General features: G+C 39.4%; 2 protein-coding genes across 3 annotated transcripts in view; one reads left to right on the top strand and one right to left on the bottom strand.

Moving 5' to 3' along the window:
• Positions 1–5,450, top strand: part of MYH15 (myosin heavy chain 15) — a gene marked incomplete at its 5' end in the record, with an annotated part of 44,635 nt that extends 39,185 nt beyond the window's left edge. For both annotated transcript variants that reach the window (XM_082013966.1, XM_082013965.1), the window contains 5 exons: positions 1,141–1,311; positions 1,797–1,901; positions 3,040–3,135; positions 3,650–3,787; positions 5,320–5,450. In XM_082013966.1, coding sequence (XP_081870092.1) covers positions 1,141–1,311; positions 1,797–1,901; positions 3,040–3,135; positions 3,650–3,787; positions 5,320–5,337 — 528 coding nt within the window. In that variant the 3' untranslated portion in view covers positions 5,338–5,450. The remainder of the gene's footprint in view (positions 1–1,140; positions 1,312–1,796; positions 1,902–3,039; positions 3,136–3,649; positions 3,788–5,319) is intronic.
• A 2,168-nt stretch (positions 5,451–7,618) lies between these two features.
• Positions 7,619–14,543, bottom strand: HHLA2 (HHLA2 member of B7 family; the record flags this gene model as incomplete). The annotated part of the gene is given in 8 exon segments (XM_082006875.1): positions 7,619–7,707; positions 10,239–10,271; positions 10,274–10,401; positions 10,403–10,517; positions 12,186–12,251; positions 12,254–12,410; positions 12,414–12,505; positions 13,662–14,543. Coding segments are annotated over 8 exon segments (744 nt in total). The 5' UTR covers positions 13,726–14,543.
• Positions 14,544–16,218: the final 1,675 nt, after the last annotated feature.

Here is a 16,218-nt window from a genome sequence, read left to right as displayed (position 1 = left end):
TTCCACTGATCATGAATGTCTCAAGTTATGCCACCTTTGAATCAGGTAAATCATACACCTGGATAAGCTAAACCAGTTCAGACTGAACTAGCACTAACTGGTCTCCTGGTGTTCATAGAATCTGATGCGAGAAACAAAATTCCTGAATCCCAAACGAGGTACTTGAGAACTAAGTGTCTGTCAGAAAAACATGAGGCCTAAGATCCCAGAAGGAAAGATGGAGTGCATTCTTCCTCTAGAGAAGACATAATTTGGGCAGGTCTAGTTTTATTTCCCACAGACCTGGAGAAATCCATGTCTTCAGAGTTCAGCTAATGTATCACATCATACCAACAGATAAAGTGAAAGCTAAAACTGCAGGTTTCTGTGACTTACATGTCTGGAGTGCCTGGACAAAGCTATTCCTGTCTTTACTGCATCTCAGCTGACAGCACTATTACTGCCTACCAGCAAGAAGGCACTGATTGTCCTTGGTTCAGCTCCAGCATGGACTGCAATGACTGCTGTCTTCCAGTGACTGCTCAGTGATGTGTACAAAAGTGGCTCTTGGTGGCAGGCACAAATGTCAAGCTGGAATGAGCTAATAGGCCCCCTTGTTACCTGTCTTACAGAACGGCCAGGGACTATGTAAGATGTTGAGACTGAGCTTCCTATCCGAGCACAAACTGCAGATGCTGTTACAGCCGCTCAGGCAGCTCTTGTCTGTAGCTGTGCAGGAAGTTTGTCTGTCAGTTGTTTTAATCTACTAGCTTTCAAGAGCATCAAACACCAAGACTAGACTTTGAATAAGTTCTAGGTAAAATGTCTGTAGTGAATGGCATAGGCTTACTTGTAGGCATTATAAATGAGGACATTATAATAACACGGATACTAAAAAAAAAAAAAAAAGAAAAACAAAGGCAGGGGAAAAATCTTAAATCACAGCATTAGAATATAGAGGGGAAAAAAGGCCTCCAAGGCTATTCTGTCTTCACATTTTCTCTGTCCAGGCAAGATAGGCACACACAAGATATCCTCTGGAGCTTTGAGTACAGTGAATGATCTTAGTAGTGCATAATCCAAGATCGATCTCCCATCACTTCTTCTGAGACATAACTCAATAGTATAAGAGAGCTGCTGTAAAATGTGGTTGTTTTTCAGGCAGCAATGATGGCTGAGGAGCTTAAAAAGGAGCAGGATACTAGTGCTCACTTGGAGAGAATGAAGAAGAACATGGAGCAAACCATTAAAGACCTCCAGAAGCGACTGGATGAAGCAGAACAAATAGCCCTGAAAGGTGGCAAGAAGCAGATCCAGAAACTGGAATCCAGGGTAAGCTTGTGATCCAATTTCAGACTACTGTCTCCTGCTTACAGAACTGGGACCAGGTAGGTGCCTTAGGGCTGCCTGGTAAGTTCACAGAGCCCAATAAAGGATACTATGAATGCTTTCCTCTGTTTCACAACAGGCATTCCTCTCCCTCATCATCCAGCTACAATGAGTTGTTGTAGCACAGCAAATGACCAAGCCCTCGATTTAAAAAAAAAATTAAAAAAACCCAACATCTAAAACCAGGAAAAGCATCTGCAGTGCTTGCTTCAGTTGAATGTTTTTGGCCTTTGCATATGTCTGCACCTTTGCTGTTACAGTTTAAATACATTTAAGAAAAAGCAGAATGGAAAGGTGACATTTTGAACTGTTCCTGAAATGCAACTCAATGGAGATGCTAAGAAAATGAGTATTTCTTGAACTGTGAACCAAATTATCTGCTGTTTTATATTCGTAGCATAACAGTAAGGGTTCTTCCTTTTTTGCAGGTTCGTGAGCTGGAGAATGAACTTGAGACTGAACTCCGTCGCAATTCGGATGCCCAAAAAGGAGCCCGCAAGTTTGAGAGACGCATAAAGGAGCTAACTTACCAGGTATGCTGAGGCCTGTAGTAACCACTAGGTCACTCGAAACGTGTTCTCCCAAACAGTGTCTTAAGTTGCCTCAGTGTTTCAGTGAAGGATAGCATTATCCAGAGCTTTCTGATTGTAGGAAGCTTTAGGGATAGGAAGAACATCTACCTAGGGCTACCATAATTTTGCCTGACTCATTGTGAATAATGTCAGAAAGCCTCTATTGCTGGGATTTGGACAGTTTTAGCACAGTATTAATATAGAGCAGGCTTAGATGACTATTCACACTGCAAGAGAAGAAAGAGTCCAGCTGTCTCTCAGCTGTGCTGATGTTACTAAAAAGAGCCAGAAGGATTCAGCTGACTGTAATGCATCACTCAGTGTAGCGTTGCCCAGTCCTAGGGCTCTGTCACCCATTGCTGAGCAGCAAGGTCTAGTCGTGAGCCTCCCACAGGTTTGCTAACAGCTGCTGTTGCTGCTTGCCTTTCCGAAAAGGTCTTCAGCACAGAGCACTCATCCTTTTGCTTTCAACAGCATTCTTAAGAAGATAATCCCATCCATCTGCTTTAGGAGATTATTTAGCTTCCTACCTCCTGTTTTACTCTGACTTTTGTATGCAGAGGCTGAAGGTTGTTTCCTTAGAATACAGTGCACAGGCAGATAGCTGGTCCTTCTGCTTATGGACTGTGACAGCTTAAACGTGGCTCCGTTTACCAGAAATGCCTCCAAACCAGACTTTAAAATAGGTAAATTACATATTTTAGGCCCGCCCATAAGTCTGTTTCACTAAATAATGACACACTCTATAAAGACAAGAGTGTTCCTCACCCCTGAGGAACTCTGTGTGTCTATATGTGTATACCTCAAGTATACACAAGTATGTGCACATACATATCCATGTTTATATGTATCTATATTTACATATATATAAATGGGGAGGGTACTCTCTTTTAGTCCTCAGCCTCCAGGCTTACGTACATCTTCAGTCAACCCACAGAAATTTTTCTCGTCTATACGCAGGGTGATCACATTATGGCTTGTTTCTATTTCGAACTATATGTTTCTAAAATTATGTATATGGCAGCCATACCTATTTCATTGTGGGGGATGCTTTAGGCCTTTTTACACTGTCAACCCAATTAATGGTGTTTTGATGCAGTCAGAAGAAGATAAGAAGAATCTGGCCAGGATGCAGGATCTGATTGACAAGCTGCAATTAAAAGTGAAGAGCTACAAGCACCAGGCAGAGGAAGCTGTAAGTAACTATTTGGGCCTTTTTACCTTTGAGAAATGTGTTGTCCTAACCCCACAATCTTTAATCCACAGAAGCTTTTAGTACAAGTACATATTTTGTGTGCATATTAATATTTGTCTTTCTATTCATATATATTATAAATACATTTATACATACAGGGTTTATAAAATAAGATACGTAGCCTATGCATTGATTATATTTAAGAAAAGGTATTCAATTTTATCTTAAGGTTGCAGTATAATTTGCAAGGGAAGGGGGGAAGGGAAGGAACAGGAAAGACAACTTTCCTCCTAGTCCCTCAGGAGGCATGTTGAGAGCTTCCCAGTTTGCTTAACATGGAGAGTGCCACTGGAAATGTCAACTCCATACAACAACAATCTGAGTCCTCCAGGAGGCAAGTGGTTCTCATACAGCTGTTACCTAGTCATGCTGAGCACTTTCCTTCCCACTTGAAAGGGAAAGCTTTGTTTCATGAGGGCAGGAGGAAATCAGCTGCACTGTTTTCTCTCACCAGGAAGCTCAAGCCAATCTGTACCTTTCGAAGTACAGAAAACAGCAACATGATCTGGATGACGCTGAAGAACGGGCTGAAATAGCTGAATCTCAAGTTAATAAGCTGAGGAGCAAGTCAAGAGATATTGGCATGAAAAAGGTATGGTTATGGGGTAAATGTGATTGTTTAATACACAGTAGAGGATGCTATGTATGCAGGAAGATGTGTTACACCTCTTAAAGTAGCATGGACTAGAGTAAATTCTCATTTACTACGTTTTTTAGTTTTAGTCTACCCTTTATTTTAACATCAAGGTAAACTGCTAGGACAGCAATCTGATGCTTAGGCAAAATCAGTTCTCTGTCCTCTTGATGTTGTCATTTAACCTCTGTGCTCAGCAGCCAGAAGTTTCCAGAACTGGTGATTTTGGGGTTTTATTTGCAAGGGATATTAAAATGCTCCATCTTTTTCTCCCTCTGATGATGTAGACTTCTATGTATGTAATACAGCCTGGGGATTACTGCACTAGCAGATTGACAGATATTTTAACACTGCCCTTTCAAGGAACTTGTATTGATTTGAAGAGCTGGGTGAAAAGAAAATATTCATGATTAGTCACTTAGGTGCTGGGAAGTCATTATTAATGAGAAATATATTTGTGGTGTTTTGCACTGTAGCAGAATACTAGTAGATTAATATTGATGAAAGTAAAAGGTGTCTAAGAGTTTGGTCTGGGACTGAAAGAAAACCTTTGCTTATCTATGCTTGCCTTGTGGAAACCAGGGCAAGTAACAGTGGGGTTGTTACTTGCAGGAATGATAGACAGAGGAGCTGGGTCATTGCTTTTTCTATTATTTCATTTACAAGCGAAACATAAACTGACACACTTAATGTCATATAAGTAAGTTTTATGGGGGTGACAGCTCCTGAGTCAAGAAAGAGGGGGGAAAAAAATCTTTCTTTATAATTTTAGTATTTTTATCACACTTGAGCCCTTCCTACTCTATTCTGTATCCACCATTCTGTGGGAGGAAACACTCCAATTTCTGCTTTTATATTGGACTAATAAAGTCACCTTTGACTGATATAAATGACTGCAGCTCCACTGTCTAGAGCAGAGCTACATTAAAACTGCATGAAGATCTGATCTCTCCCACATTTATATATGATGGAAGCAGTACTGTAACTGAAGCTCAAAAGACGTTTTGCAGCTTTTAAGAGTAAAAAATTTCCCACTGGCAGTAGCTGCCAGGAAACATGTTCAGGCAGTGACCGCTGTCCCAAAAGTCATGACACTTCTCCTATGGGGACAGAAAGACCCTGGAAAGACTACTTTAATCATGTAGCACTAGAAATACCTTGTCTGCTGCTACCCATGTTCCTGGAAACTCTGGGAGGTGTGTGATTCAGAACAAACACCACCATATATTGAAACAGGGCTGTAGACAAGTCATCTGCTATTAAAGGGATATATACTCTAGAATGAGGACAAGAAACCTGTATTGTTAGCTGAAGAAAGACAGCAAAGGTTGGCTAGATTGGTGCTCGTCTATTTCAGATACAAACTGGTAGTACTAGGGAGCAGAAGCATTAGTGAAGAGAAGCTTTTGTCATTTACTTGTGAACTTACTCTAAAACCCCCTCAACACTTCCATTTTTCACAGTTGTATACTATCTCAATTGCATTTCAGGTTCATGAAGAGGAATAAGTACAGTCCAAGCTGACAGACATGAGAAGATGCTTGATATAATCAGGCACAACTGAAAGCAGATGTAGAAAAAAAATAAGCACTTACAGAAATAAACATCAACTGAAAATCCACAGAGACTGTGTAGTGTATTCCATTCATTTCCTTGTGTTTCTATTTTGCCAAGCCCCAGGGATCAATAAAAGATTACATCTTGCCAACAGCTGACTTCATTATGTTGGAACAAATCCTAATTGGCAGATCTCTGACAAAATCAAAACCAAGGGCAAATCCAATCATGCTTCACAGCCTCATGTATTTCATGTGCAGATTGTTAAAGCAGCAGCTAAACTTGTGCAGGCAGACAGCCCTTAAAGCTAGGTTAACCCAGCTTCCATTTGTCCTGCCAGTTGGAGTCTCTGTGAGTTTTGTAGGAGAGGAGAAAGTAAACTTTTTCATATGAAGAGTCAGTTTAGAAGCTTCCACTACTACCAGCCAAAAGACTTTTGTTTGCCAGCTGCAGGAAAGACATAGGAGATGCTATGGAGGGACATGTCCCATCACGACTGCCTGGGGCTCAGAAATAAGGTGTTCTCTCAGATCTTTTACACTATTAAACAGGGAAGTTGTCTTTAGTTGAAATTAAATTACTAAATGAAGTGCAAAACGGTAAGCCTGTCTCATACTGAGAAAAAAAATCCCTCAAAACTGATTCTTCTTCTGTGGAAATTTTTTCATCGTCCCTTTAGCATACCCAAGTTCCAATTTTTCATGCCACCTCCTCACATACGTACAAGTGTCAATTGACTTTTTTTTTTCTATCCATCAGTTCAGTTGTTTGTTACTGTTGCTCCGCTAATCACATTTCCATGTGGCTCTTAGTGCAACTTAATAGGAAAGGTGAAGGAACTCTGTTCTTTTCAGCAGCAATCTCAGTAGCATTTGTGTGTGCAGAGAGGAATCTTCTTCCAGTATGTCAAGGTGCTCATATGATTCCTCCTCTTCTGCGTTTCTAGTCAAAACAAAAATGTTTATAAGCAGTACTGATGTGTAAAATTAATCCTCTAGTGGAAATAGAACAAGACACTCACTATAAAGATAAGCCAGTATTTTCCATTTTAACATTAGCTGAGTAAAATAAACATCCACATAACAGTGCAGAAACATTCCTGTTTCTTCCATCTAGCCCTCCATCAGTGTAACTAGAGCTGAGATAACCTGTAAACTGTTCCACTTCCTCTGATTATGATATTTTAAAGGTCTCAGCAGGTCCCAAGACAAATTAATCTTGCTTAAATTCTTTAAACTAAACAAACAGCTGCATCTCAAAAGTATGTTATCATCTCTTAAAGCATCAAAATTGACTAATAAGAAGCATGCAAGTGAATTTCTAAGTGAGAGAAAAATGAAAAAACACTGAGACTAAATAATTTCAGAATTTTCTTTCTGGTGTGTGCTTGCTGGACCTCATGGTAACCATCATAAAATGTCTGCCGAAGCTTACCAAATTCAGGCCCAGGGAGTTTGGAGGTATACCTCTCCATGGATAGGGCTTTACTGTCAGACACGGAAAGATGTACCCTAAGGACTACGAGCTAACATTCATTTTTTACAGATACTCACCACAAATGCAGAGGAAGGAGACAGAATACTATAAGACAGAGCTAGCCTATTACAAATGCACAAGAATAAAATGCATCCACTTGAAGATACTGTACTCTAGTAAATAGGAGAGATGTGTAGAGAAATGAGATCAGGGACCATGCGGTTATAACAGTCTCCTAAACAAAGTAGTACAACTTTTCACACTGAAGTTCTGGTGAGCTTTGACATTGGATATAATTGAAATAGTAATCTGAGACCTAATGAAGACAAGGTATGTGTACTGTTTGAGGGACTTTATGTTTTGTTTTGGGGTTTTTTCCTTGGTCTTAAAGACAAGTGAGAGAAAATTAACCAGTTTGTTTTTAAAGCAAGTTATCAGAAAGCATTTGTGAAGATGTCTACCAACTTTTGAAAGTCTACCAACTTTTTGACCTTTTTACAGAGCACAGGCAAGCATCTGGTCAAGGGAAGGTCATGTTAACATTGTTACAACCAAAATACTACTGCATAGATGTACCAGAGGGCCTTCAGGACATAGAAAATAACAAGAATGAGGACAATTTATTTATGCTGAGACTTATCATCCTACATTTACAGTCTTTTTTGTATGCTTTAATCCATGAAAATCAAATTTATGTTTTGGTCAAACATTCAAGGTCCGGATTTAAGCTTAATAGTACCTTTAAAAATAAATCCCCTAATGATTGTACATACCTTGAACCAGAGCTGCTACCAGCACCACTGCAGTAATCACTCCTAGCACAATTTCCGTGTTACCTGAATTTTCTTTAAAAATACAAATTCTAAAAAGTTTAACAGAAGTGCTTTATATCACAAATTAGTGTTCATTATTGTTCAATAAGTATAACAAAGCTATGATCTTTCTCCTCTTTATAATCTAAAAGCTATGATTTAGGGAGAATGTCTCAGTTTCTTTTCAATGTTACCAATACAACAATGTTCAAGTTACTTGACCTATACTATAAAACTTTAAAGTCATACTTTAATGACTTAAGTGTGAATAGCTGAATGCAGATTATTTTACTTAATTGTGCTGATACAAAATTCCATGTGTGCTCATGTAATCTGACTTGATGACTTCTTAACACAAGTCCCATTTAAAAACAATCAGCTGGCCAGTATAGTAAACACTGCCTCCAGGTACAGTGCTCAGTGCCATTAGCGGTACTGCTGCTTTCCGGTAGAACAACTCAGTAAGCGTTATCCAGTCTGGACCACTGGTTTCATGATTTCTGTTGCAAAACTCTTTGCAAGTTTCATCTAAAACATTTCCCATTTTCATGATGCAACCATGCAATCCAGGTGGGCACAAGAAGCATCAGATTCTCAGGTGGGTGGTAACAACAGATTCCACAGAGGTAAGAGCCCATCTAGCAGAAACCTCTGCACAGCACCAGGTGTCTCATTACTCCAGCCAATTTCAATGTCAGAACACTCAGACCTGGAGGACTCATTCCTTTCAGTATGGTTGTTCTACTTCAGGCTTCCTCTCCACTGCTGCATCTTGTCCAAAGAATTTGAAAAATTCTACACTCCTCTGGAAACTCCCTAAGGATGTCTGGCAGTTAAAAAATGGGAACTGCCAGAACAGAGCATTTAATCCAGTCATTGCCTTTATCTTGGCTCTGTCCCCACATGCAGACCTGTCTTCACATCTTGTCACTTCCTTTGGTAGAACAGCTTTAAGTTGCGACCTTTCTTTACACAGGAGAAGGCCTCCGAAATGATTGTAAATTCACCTCACTTTTCCCCTTAAAAATCTCCTTTTCAGTGCCACTTGGAAATCTGACAGTTGAGCAGCCACTGTGCTACGACCACTATCCAACTGATCTAGGTCATTCCCTTATGCCCTACTGTCTCTATTGGCTTATCTGCTTTCTCTCTGGTAAGTATCTTCTCTGTTCTGTATAATGTATTTCAGGTCCACAAGTAGGAAAATTCTGTGAGCAGCACAATAATTTAGCCATTAAAGAGGGGATTTGTATCACCTATGGCTATTGTAAGATCCATCTGCAGAGAACAGCTAGAGAAAGGCATTTGTGGAGGATGATCCATATCATGTTTTGACTGGACAGGTGCACATGTCTGTCTCCAGTAAATGTACAGGGAGACTGATGAGTTTGTGCACATCAGTTAAGTGTGTAACTCCTTGGAGCTGTTCAATGTTCTCCATTTCAGAAGCACAATATTAGGTTTACAGTATAAGGAAGACCATGCTGGAATTTGAGCTGCAAGGAAGTGTGTTTGTCTGACTTACTTAACTGTTTAATCTAACTCCCCTCCTTCAGGTTGCATATAGCCACTGCCATTTAAAACACACCCTACATCAAGTTTTCAGACTGAAAATAAGCTATCGGGGGGAAGGGGGAAGAAAGGAAGACAAAAATATGCAGTTGTTATCACTTATTCTAGCCCCTTTTCTGCTATGTTGCCTCTATTTTTTGTGTCCTACTGGCTTGTTTCAAGTTCTCTCTCTTCTTTTTTTAAAAAAAAATGAGTCTTTTAGGCGATTGTGTTGAATTGAGTAAAATGCCTATGTGCTACTTTGAATGTTTTTTTTTCTCCTGCCTTTGGACTGAGATTTGAGGAGGCTGTATCCCAAACAGCACACTCTTTTTCAACAAATCTGTAATTTGTTTGCACTATAATTTTAGAAAGCTGGAATAATTTTTTTTTAACCTTCAGTAAGAGTTTTCAATAAATAGAAAAGTTAATCAGTAAGTCTCCTTGAAACTGGAGACAATGAAATAACTGTAACTAAGACTTCACAGCTGGAAATTTACTACAGTTCATAAAAACACAGGCATGCATATAAACATATATAGGTCTAAAAAAGGCCTGCTGCATAGAATTAAAGCTTTGAAAAGAAGAACTGTGTGTTTTCCTCAACAAGGTTTCCTCTGCAGGCAAATTTATACCATATCTTTGGGCCTCCCTTCATCACCCTGCTACCTTTAAAGGCTGTATTTGCTATCAGCAGAGCATTTAGGACGATTCTGAGAGTTTCCCTGTGCCCTCAGCTCTGAGGGCAGCTGGTGGCAATGGAGGGCAGCTACTGACTTTGACACCTTTGCCACAACAAGCTGCTGATAGAAAAAACCAGAAACTTCAAGACTTTAAATAAATACATCTTAGGTAATGTTTTTTCCTGGGACAACAATAACAAAATATCTCTTCTGCTCACCTGTACTACAAGATGATTTTTCTCAATATTTTACATATTTCTGATTGTCCCTTTGGCTCTGCATTCCCCTCACTGGTCCCCATCCTCCAAAATGGAAAGAGTGGCAACTTACCAACTTGCAAAGTTTTCACAGTAAGTTTGTGTAGTGAGGTGTTGAAATATTACACAGATATTCTCCACTGTCATTTGCACTAAGATCATGCAACATTAGGGAAAAGTAATTTTGGTTAATCCAGACTCGAGGCTGGTAAGTGTGAGATGTATCACTGAAGGAGGATCACTGAATTCCTGTTTAATGTCCAGACAACACTGATACCTTCGGTGTTTGCAGTGTTACTGCTGTATTCACAAGGAATTGCAGTGCTACTTCCTTCCATGTAAGACAGTTGGTCTGAAACAGATAACTGAAGAACCCTCTGCCATTTTTTTTGAAAATACTACAGAAGTTATTTAAATACTTTCTGAATTTTAAGTCCAATACTACCGTGGACAAATGTAAAAACTTATGTCACTATTTTGATACCATCTTCAAACATAACAGTATGCTTCTAGAACCATTTGAAGATTTTAAAATCAAACTTATCTTACATAAACAAAATTCTAATTGGTATTAGCTATACTTACGAAAATTATTTTGTTTTCATTTGGTTTTTTCTCCTCTAATTGTGGGGCTCATTAATAAAAGTTACTGTGTAAAGTAGCATGAAATTCCACATCTTGGGAGCAGGGAGAAAATGCAATTAATCAGATATCTGCACATTTAAAGAAAAAGGGTAAAACTGTTTAACATAATTTAATTAAAAGAATAAAAGGATTGTATTTAGTTAGAAATAACTTTCAGCTATGGTGGACTTAAGTACTTTACCTGTCTGTGTGGAAGACATACACTTAATAGCTTTCAAAAAAAGGAATGGGAAGGAAAGAGCAGGTAAGTGGAACTAATAGCTACTGTGTAAAATACTAATATAAGACAATATCATAGCACAACTATCTATTTGACAGCAGGGATTTGCTGCAAAGGAAGGAAAAACACAGGAGGCTGTGGGGGCTGGCAGTCTGCTGAAGAGGAAACCAATACATTATTTTGACATGGTATAACCACATTTGGTTTCTGTGTGTGGATCTAAATGAACAAAACTGTGGGGCTGCAAATCATGAGGACAAACCAAAACAAAACAGTACCCCACACTGCTATTATATAAGGAAAAGGAAAGAAGTGTATTTTCAAAATGTTCCAGTGAGAGGATAGACAGATGCAGAGAAATTCAAACAAAAGCGTAATGAAATGTACCTTTTTCTCTTGTGGATCAGAAGGCTAGATTAACAAAATAGACGCTTATAGTGCACTTGTTACCTACTGTGATACCATACTTGAAACCTTCCATAGTTGTAAGCTATTGTATGTAAACTAAAAATTGCATTCTTGTTCTGAAACATGTGCATAGGAACTGAGAGTGCCTGGGTATACTTTAGGGGGAAATCAGGTCAATGGAGGCAGCCATGCACATCTCAAGGGAACTGCTCTCACATTGCTCTTGATTCAATGAAAAAATACTTCCTAAGAAACAGGAGAGGTTGAAAAGTACCAGTTACTCAGAATCATAGAATTATTTAAGTTGGAAAAGAATTTTAAGATAATCATGTCCAACCATTAACCTAGCACTGCTGAGTCCACCACTGAACCATGTCCCGAAGTGCTGTATCTACATGTCTTTTAAATAGGGCTGGTGACTTAACCACTTCCCTGGGCAGCCTGTTCCAATGCTTGACAATCCTTTCAGCAAAGAAATTTTTCCTAATATCCAATCTAAACCTCCCCTGGTGCAACTTGAGGCCATTTCCTCTTGTCCTATCACTAGTTACTTGGGAGAAGAGACCAACATCCACCTCACCACAACCCTCTTTCAGGCAGTTGTAGGGAGCAGTAAGGTCTCCCCTCAGCCTCCCCTTGTCCAGGCTAAACAACCCCAGTTCCCTCAGCCGCTCCTCATAAGACTTGTGCTCTAGACCCTTCACCCGCTTCGTTGCTCTTTGTATGTGCTTTTGATGTCTTACTGACCTCTTATGCACAGTGTGACTTCCAATTCTGTTTTAGTTTGCTGTGTTCCCACATAGCAATTATAAAGCCCTCATCAGTCATGGTCAAGTTACTAAGTTTCAAGGAGGCATTTCCACTATGAATGTTCTCATGGAAAAGATGTGTTCTGTGTCTGTAACCTGGGTCTTTTCTTTCCAGCTGATCCCTCTGGTAGTAGTAGCTGTGCACATTTTTGGCCCCTTTCTTCTAGTAAATTACTTCATCATCCCCAGGTGGAAAAGGACAGGGGAGGATGTAATCCTTGTGAACAAGCCCCGTTACCGTTTCCTGTTCTGTAAAACCTAAAGCCTGTAAGTACAAATGAAAAAGTTAAATCTAGTCTACAAGCATATTTGCCCCTCCTTACCCCTGACAAAAAAATTGTTTTGGCTCTGGCAGGCAGTACATTCCTACCAAGCGTGCCAACAGCTCTTTCACAGCTCTTCTGCAGTATGAGTCTCTGGGACACCAAGGGTCTTCATTTGGTTTAATCTATATTATAACACAGAGCTCTTGTCTTTGAATTTATGATCAGTTTAAGTAGATAACCTGAGTACGCACCTACAAATTCAAATAAGCACACCACCACCTTTGCACCTGAGCTTCAAATATGTTTCCAAAAGCAGCACCTTCAACCTCAAAACCATTTGAGCTGCAGCTTACTTCTTGCTCAGATGTTCACAGTGCCATGTTGCAATGACCCAGGTTACCAATAACCTCACACAGTGCCAAGCAGTTGTACCATCACAGAAAAAAACGACATGATGGTGCAACCAACAGGAAGGACAGAACTTCTTGAAACAGCTTCACCACCACAGAAGGTGTCAGGGAGCTCTGTCCCAGCCCCCAGAGGTAATTAAGGTCGATCCCTCAAAATTAATTCACAACAGTGGTAGCATCTGATCACTGTTAAGATTTAATTTAGGCCTTGCTGGCATAAAAGAACAATTTTAAATGAATCCTTTAAAAAACTGACTGCATTAACTTAACATTCTTGGCCAATGTCAGACAACCTGTTAGGCTGGTAGCAAGCATCCAGCTGCAGCTGTCTTCTCAGAATTTTTGGTGCCCTCTCCAGCTCATCTGGCAGGGCAATCCGGATGACTTTTCCTTATCCTCCTCAGTGGAAATTCAACCAATGTACTTCAAACTATTTTCAGTACAAACTGACAACTACTGCCTGCTGAGCAGTCACATGACACACTCCACCAGCTGAGCCATGGGGCAGAAACATGGGCAGGTAACAGTTTGTGTGCTCAACATGCTCGATGGCCATGGCCTTCCATGCAGCCATCTTCTAAACAGTTGTCTTTTGCTTCAGGAGTGTTTTACATTACCCCAAACCAATTCTTTACCATTAATAAACAGTGTTTGAATTTAATTAATACCCCTCTATTAAAAATTGAGTAATAATTGCCATCTTTATTATTTTTCATAAACAATAGAGCTAAAACCTACCCCAAAGTGCAGCACCTCTGTGAAATAAATAAATGAGAAGAGATGGTATTTTCTGTCCCTTCATGTCTTCTTTGATTCACAGTAGACTCATGTCAAACTGACAACATAAAAGAAGGGGAGAAAACCTGTTTAAATGCAGGTAAAAGACATACCCTAATGATATAATTTCCTTTGTACAGCTTATTAAGGACTGTAGGCCTTTGTATCATGTTCTTTGTTTATAACAGTCTTGGCCCAGTTTTTTGGCCTGAGTCATTATGTAATACTATACATTTCATAATGGTTGAGGCCCTCTCATTACCAAAGGAGGAAGAGGAGGTTCTCCCATAATTTCTTCTGGTTTGTCAGTTAAGTACCAATGAACTGGAAGCTCTCATACATGATCAAAAAAAAAAAAAAAATCTTATTGTAACTGATAGACCACACTCTTCTTCCGTCCAGGCACGCTATTCTAAAATACAGTGTACCACAGTGGAGAAATTACCCCATGAATCAGATAGCTTGAAAAGATTTAACGAGCTTACCCTAGTCCTTTTCTTCTGCCAAAGGACATCTATAGGTACCATCCCTAACTTCTACCAAAGGACACAGATTTAGTCAGGCTTGCTATTCAGTTCTTTTAATACTAATGAATAATTTTGACCAGTGTGTATGACTGTATTTGTGGTAGATGTAAATCTTATGTCCCAAGGATTTTTGCATGTTATTTCTTTTATAAAGCTAGTGTGATTATTTTATGTATTCTCACTTTTCTATTAGGGGGGAAAAAAAAAAACCCCAAACAGAGCGACACCAAAATATTAAACCTGAGAGAGATGATGCAAGAGTAAAACAAACACTTACAATATATACTTTTGTTCCATGTTAGCAGCAATTGCCAGTATCTACCTTCTTTCCTCCTTGCATTGGCAAGTGGGGTACATCATGCTTTATTGGATTTTTTGCTCATTTGTCTATCACTTCTGAGTGATACAATACATTGTGCTTGATGTTTGAATTTCAGAAACTGCAGTCAATGCTAAATATCCCTTAGTGAGTGATCTGCCACATTTAATAGACAGTTGTGTGTAATTGGCAGTGATGCTCTGAGAGTAACATGGTTCCAACAGCACCTCTGTGATGCCTTTGGGGAATGCATCAAGGAGTGAAGCGTGGACAGCACAGGCTGCCTCACATCTTCTAGCTGTACTTAAATACAGAACTCTAACTAGTTAGTTGAAAATTTTCATGTTCAGCACAAATCTTAGCTTTGGATGTTCCTATCGTAGCATGCTGAGAAAAATGTTGGTCTTGTGAAAAAATGTGAGGAGTGTAGGCTCTGGCCAGTCTTTTCAGCAGATCTGGGGTCTTACAGACATAAAGTACATGTATGCTGATAGTTAAGAGCCACACTGCGAAGTACTGAAGAAACATGCTTTTCCTGTTTACTACAGACCTAAATGGCACAACCAAGAAATCATGCCCTAAGGCTTTGTAGTGAAATATCAGTACAAAATTATTTATACAGACAGCGTACAACTAGAATTAAGATCACTATAGTCATGTAAGTTACTGATGCTCTAGTTTTCAGGAGACTTATTTCATACAGAACTGCCACAGGCTCAACTGGGCAGCAGCTCAGCCAGGGTTTCTGAGAGCAAGGTAAGGCACTAAAATGCATCTTCCAAGTCATACAGCAAAGTCAAGCACTGAACAGCTGAGCAGTAGGGGCAACACTGCACTTGCTTTGGCCAGTAGAAGAAACAAACATCAAACAGCACATGCTTTCTTTTTTTCTATTAGTCAGTAACCAAACCATGTGTCCTACATCCTGCATCATCTTTGAACTTTGCATTCAATCTGAACCCTGATTAGAGCGCTTCCCAGGCATACAAGCATTGGGATAATCTCTGCTCACTGAACTTTCCTCTGTGACACACTTTGAGAGCAGCCATGCATATTGTAATATTCTCCCCATACTGTCAGACAAAAGGTATTTATTTCTTAGTAAAAAGGATTCTGATTAATTCCTTTTCAAGGTAACTTAACAACAGCACATTTCAAGCACACACACTTACGAGGACTGGAAATGCCTGATGATTTCAAGTTTTACCAAAAAGCAAACAAGAAAAACAAATGTGTAAAGTTCTAAAAAATCCATGTTAATCACACACTGCTAAAATCTCATACTAGCCACAGTGATACTAGCTTTCCAGAATTTCCCCACTGAATCTTCAGGAAGCATTTCTGCAATAGAAAAGAGAATGCATTCTCTGCCTCCCCCAATGAATCATTTACAACTTAAATGCTAACTTCATAGTTCAGTTGTTGAGAAATATTCCCAAAGGAAAAAGTTTCCCACATTCTAAACATCCAAAATTGTCTTAGGAAGTAGACCTAAAATACTGTGTTTTACCTCAATATACACATATCATATTCCCCACCTCCCCCACCCCATACACTTAGAACACCATAGAGCTGTTGTAAGAATGTCAGGGGCTTTTTACCTCTTCTGATTTCACAAATAGCCAAAAAATTCAGAGTCTCATTGTTTCATGTGTTTCTTGCAGGCAGGGTT

This window comes from Phaethon aethereus (genome assembly GCF_964289735.1).
Source record: "Phaethon aethereus genome assembly, chromosome: 1".
Classification (NCBI taxonomy): domain Eukaryota; kingdom Metazoa; phylum Chordata; class Aves; order Phaethontiformes; family Phaethontidae; genus Phaethon; species Phaethon aethereus.
This window is presented reverse-complemented; position numbering and strand designations above follow the sequence as displayed.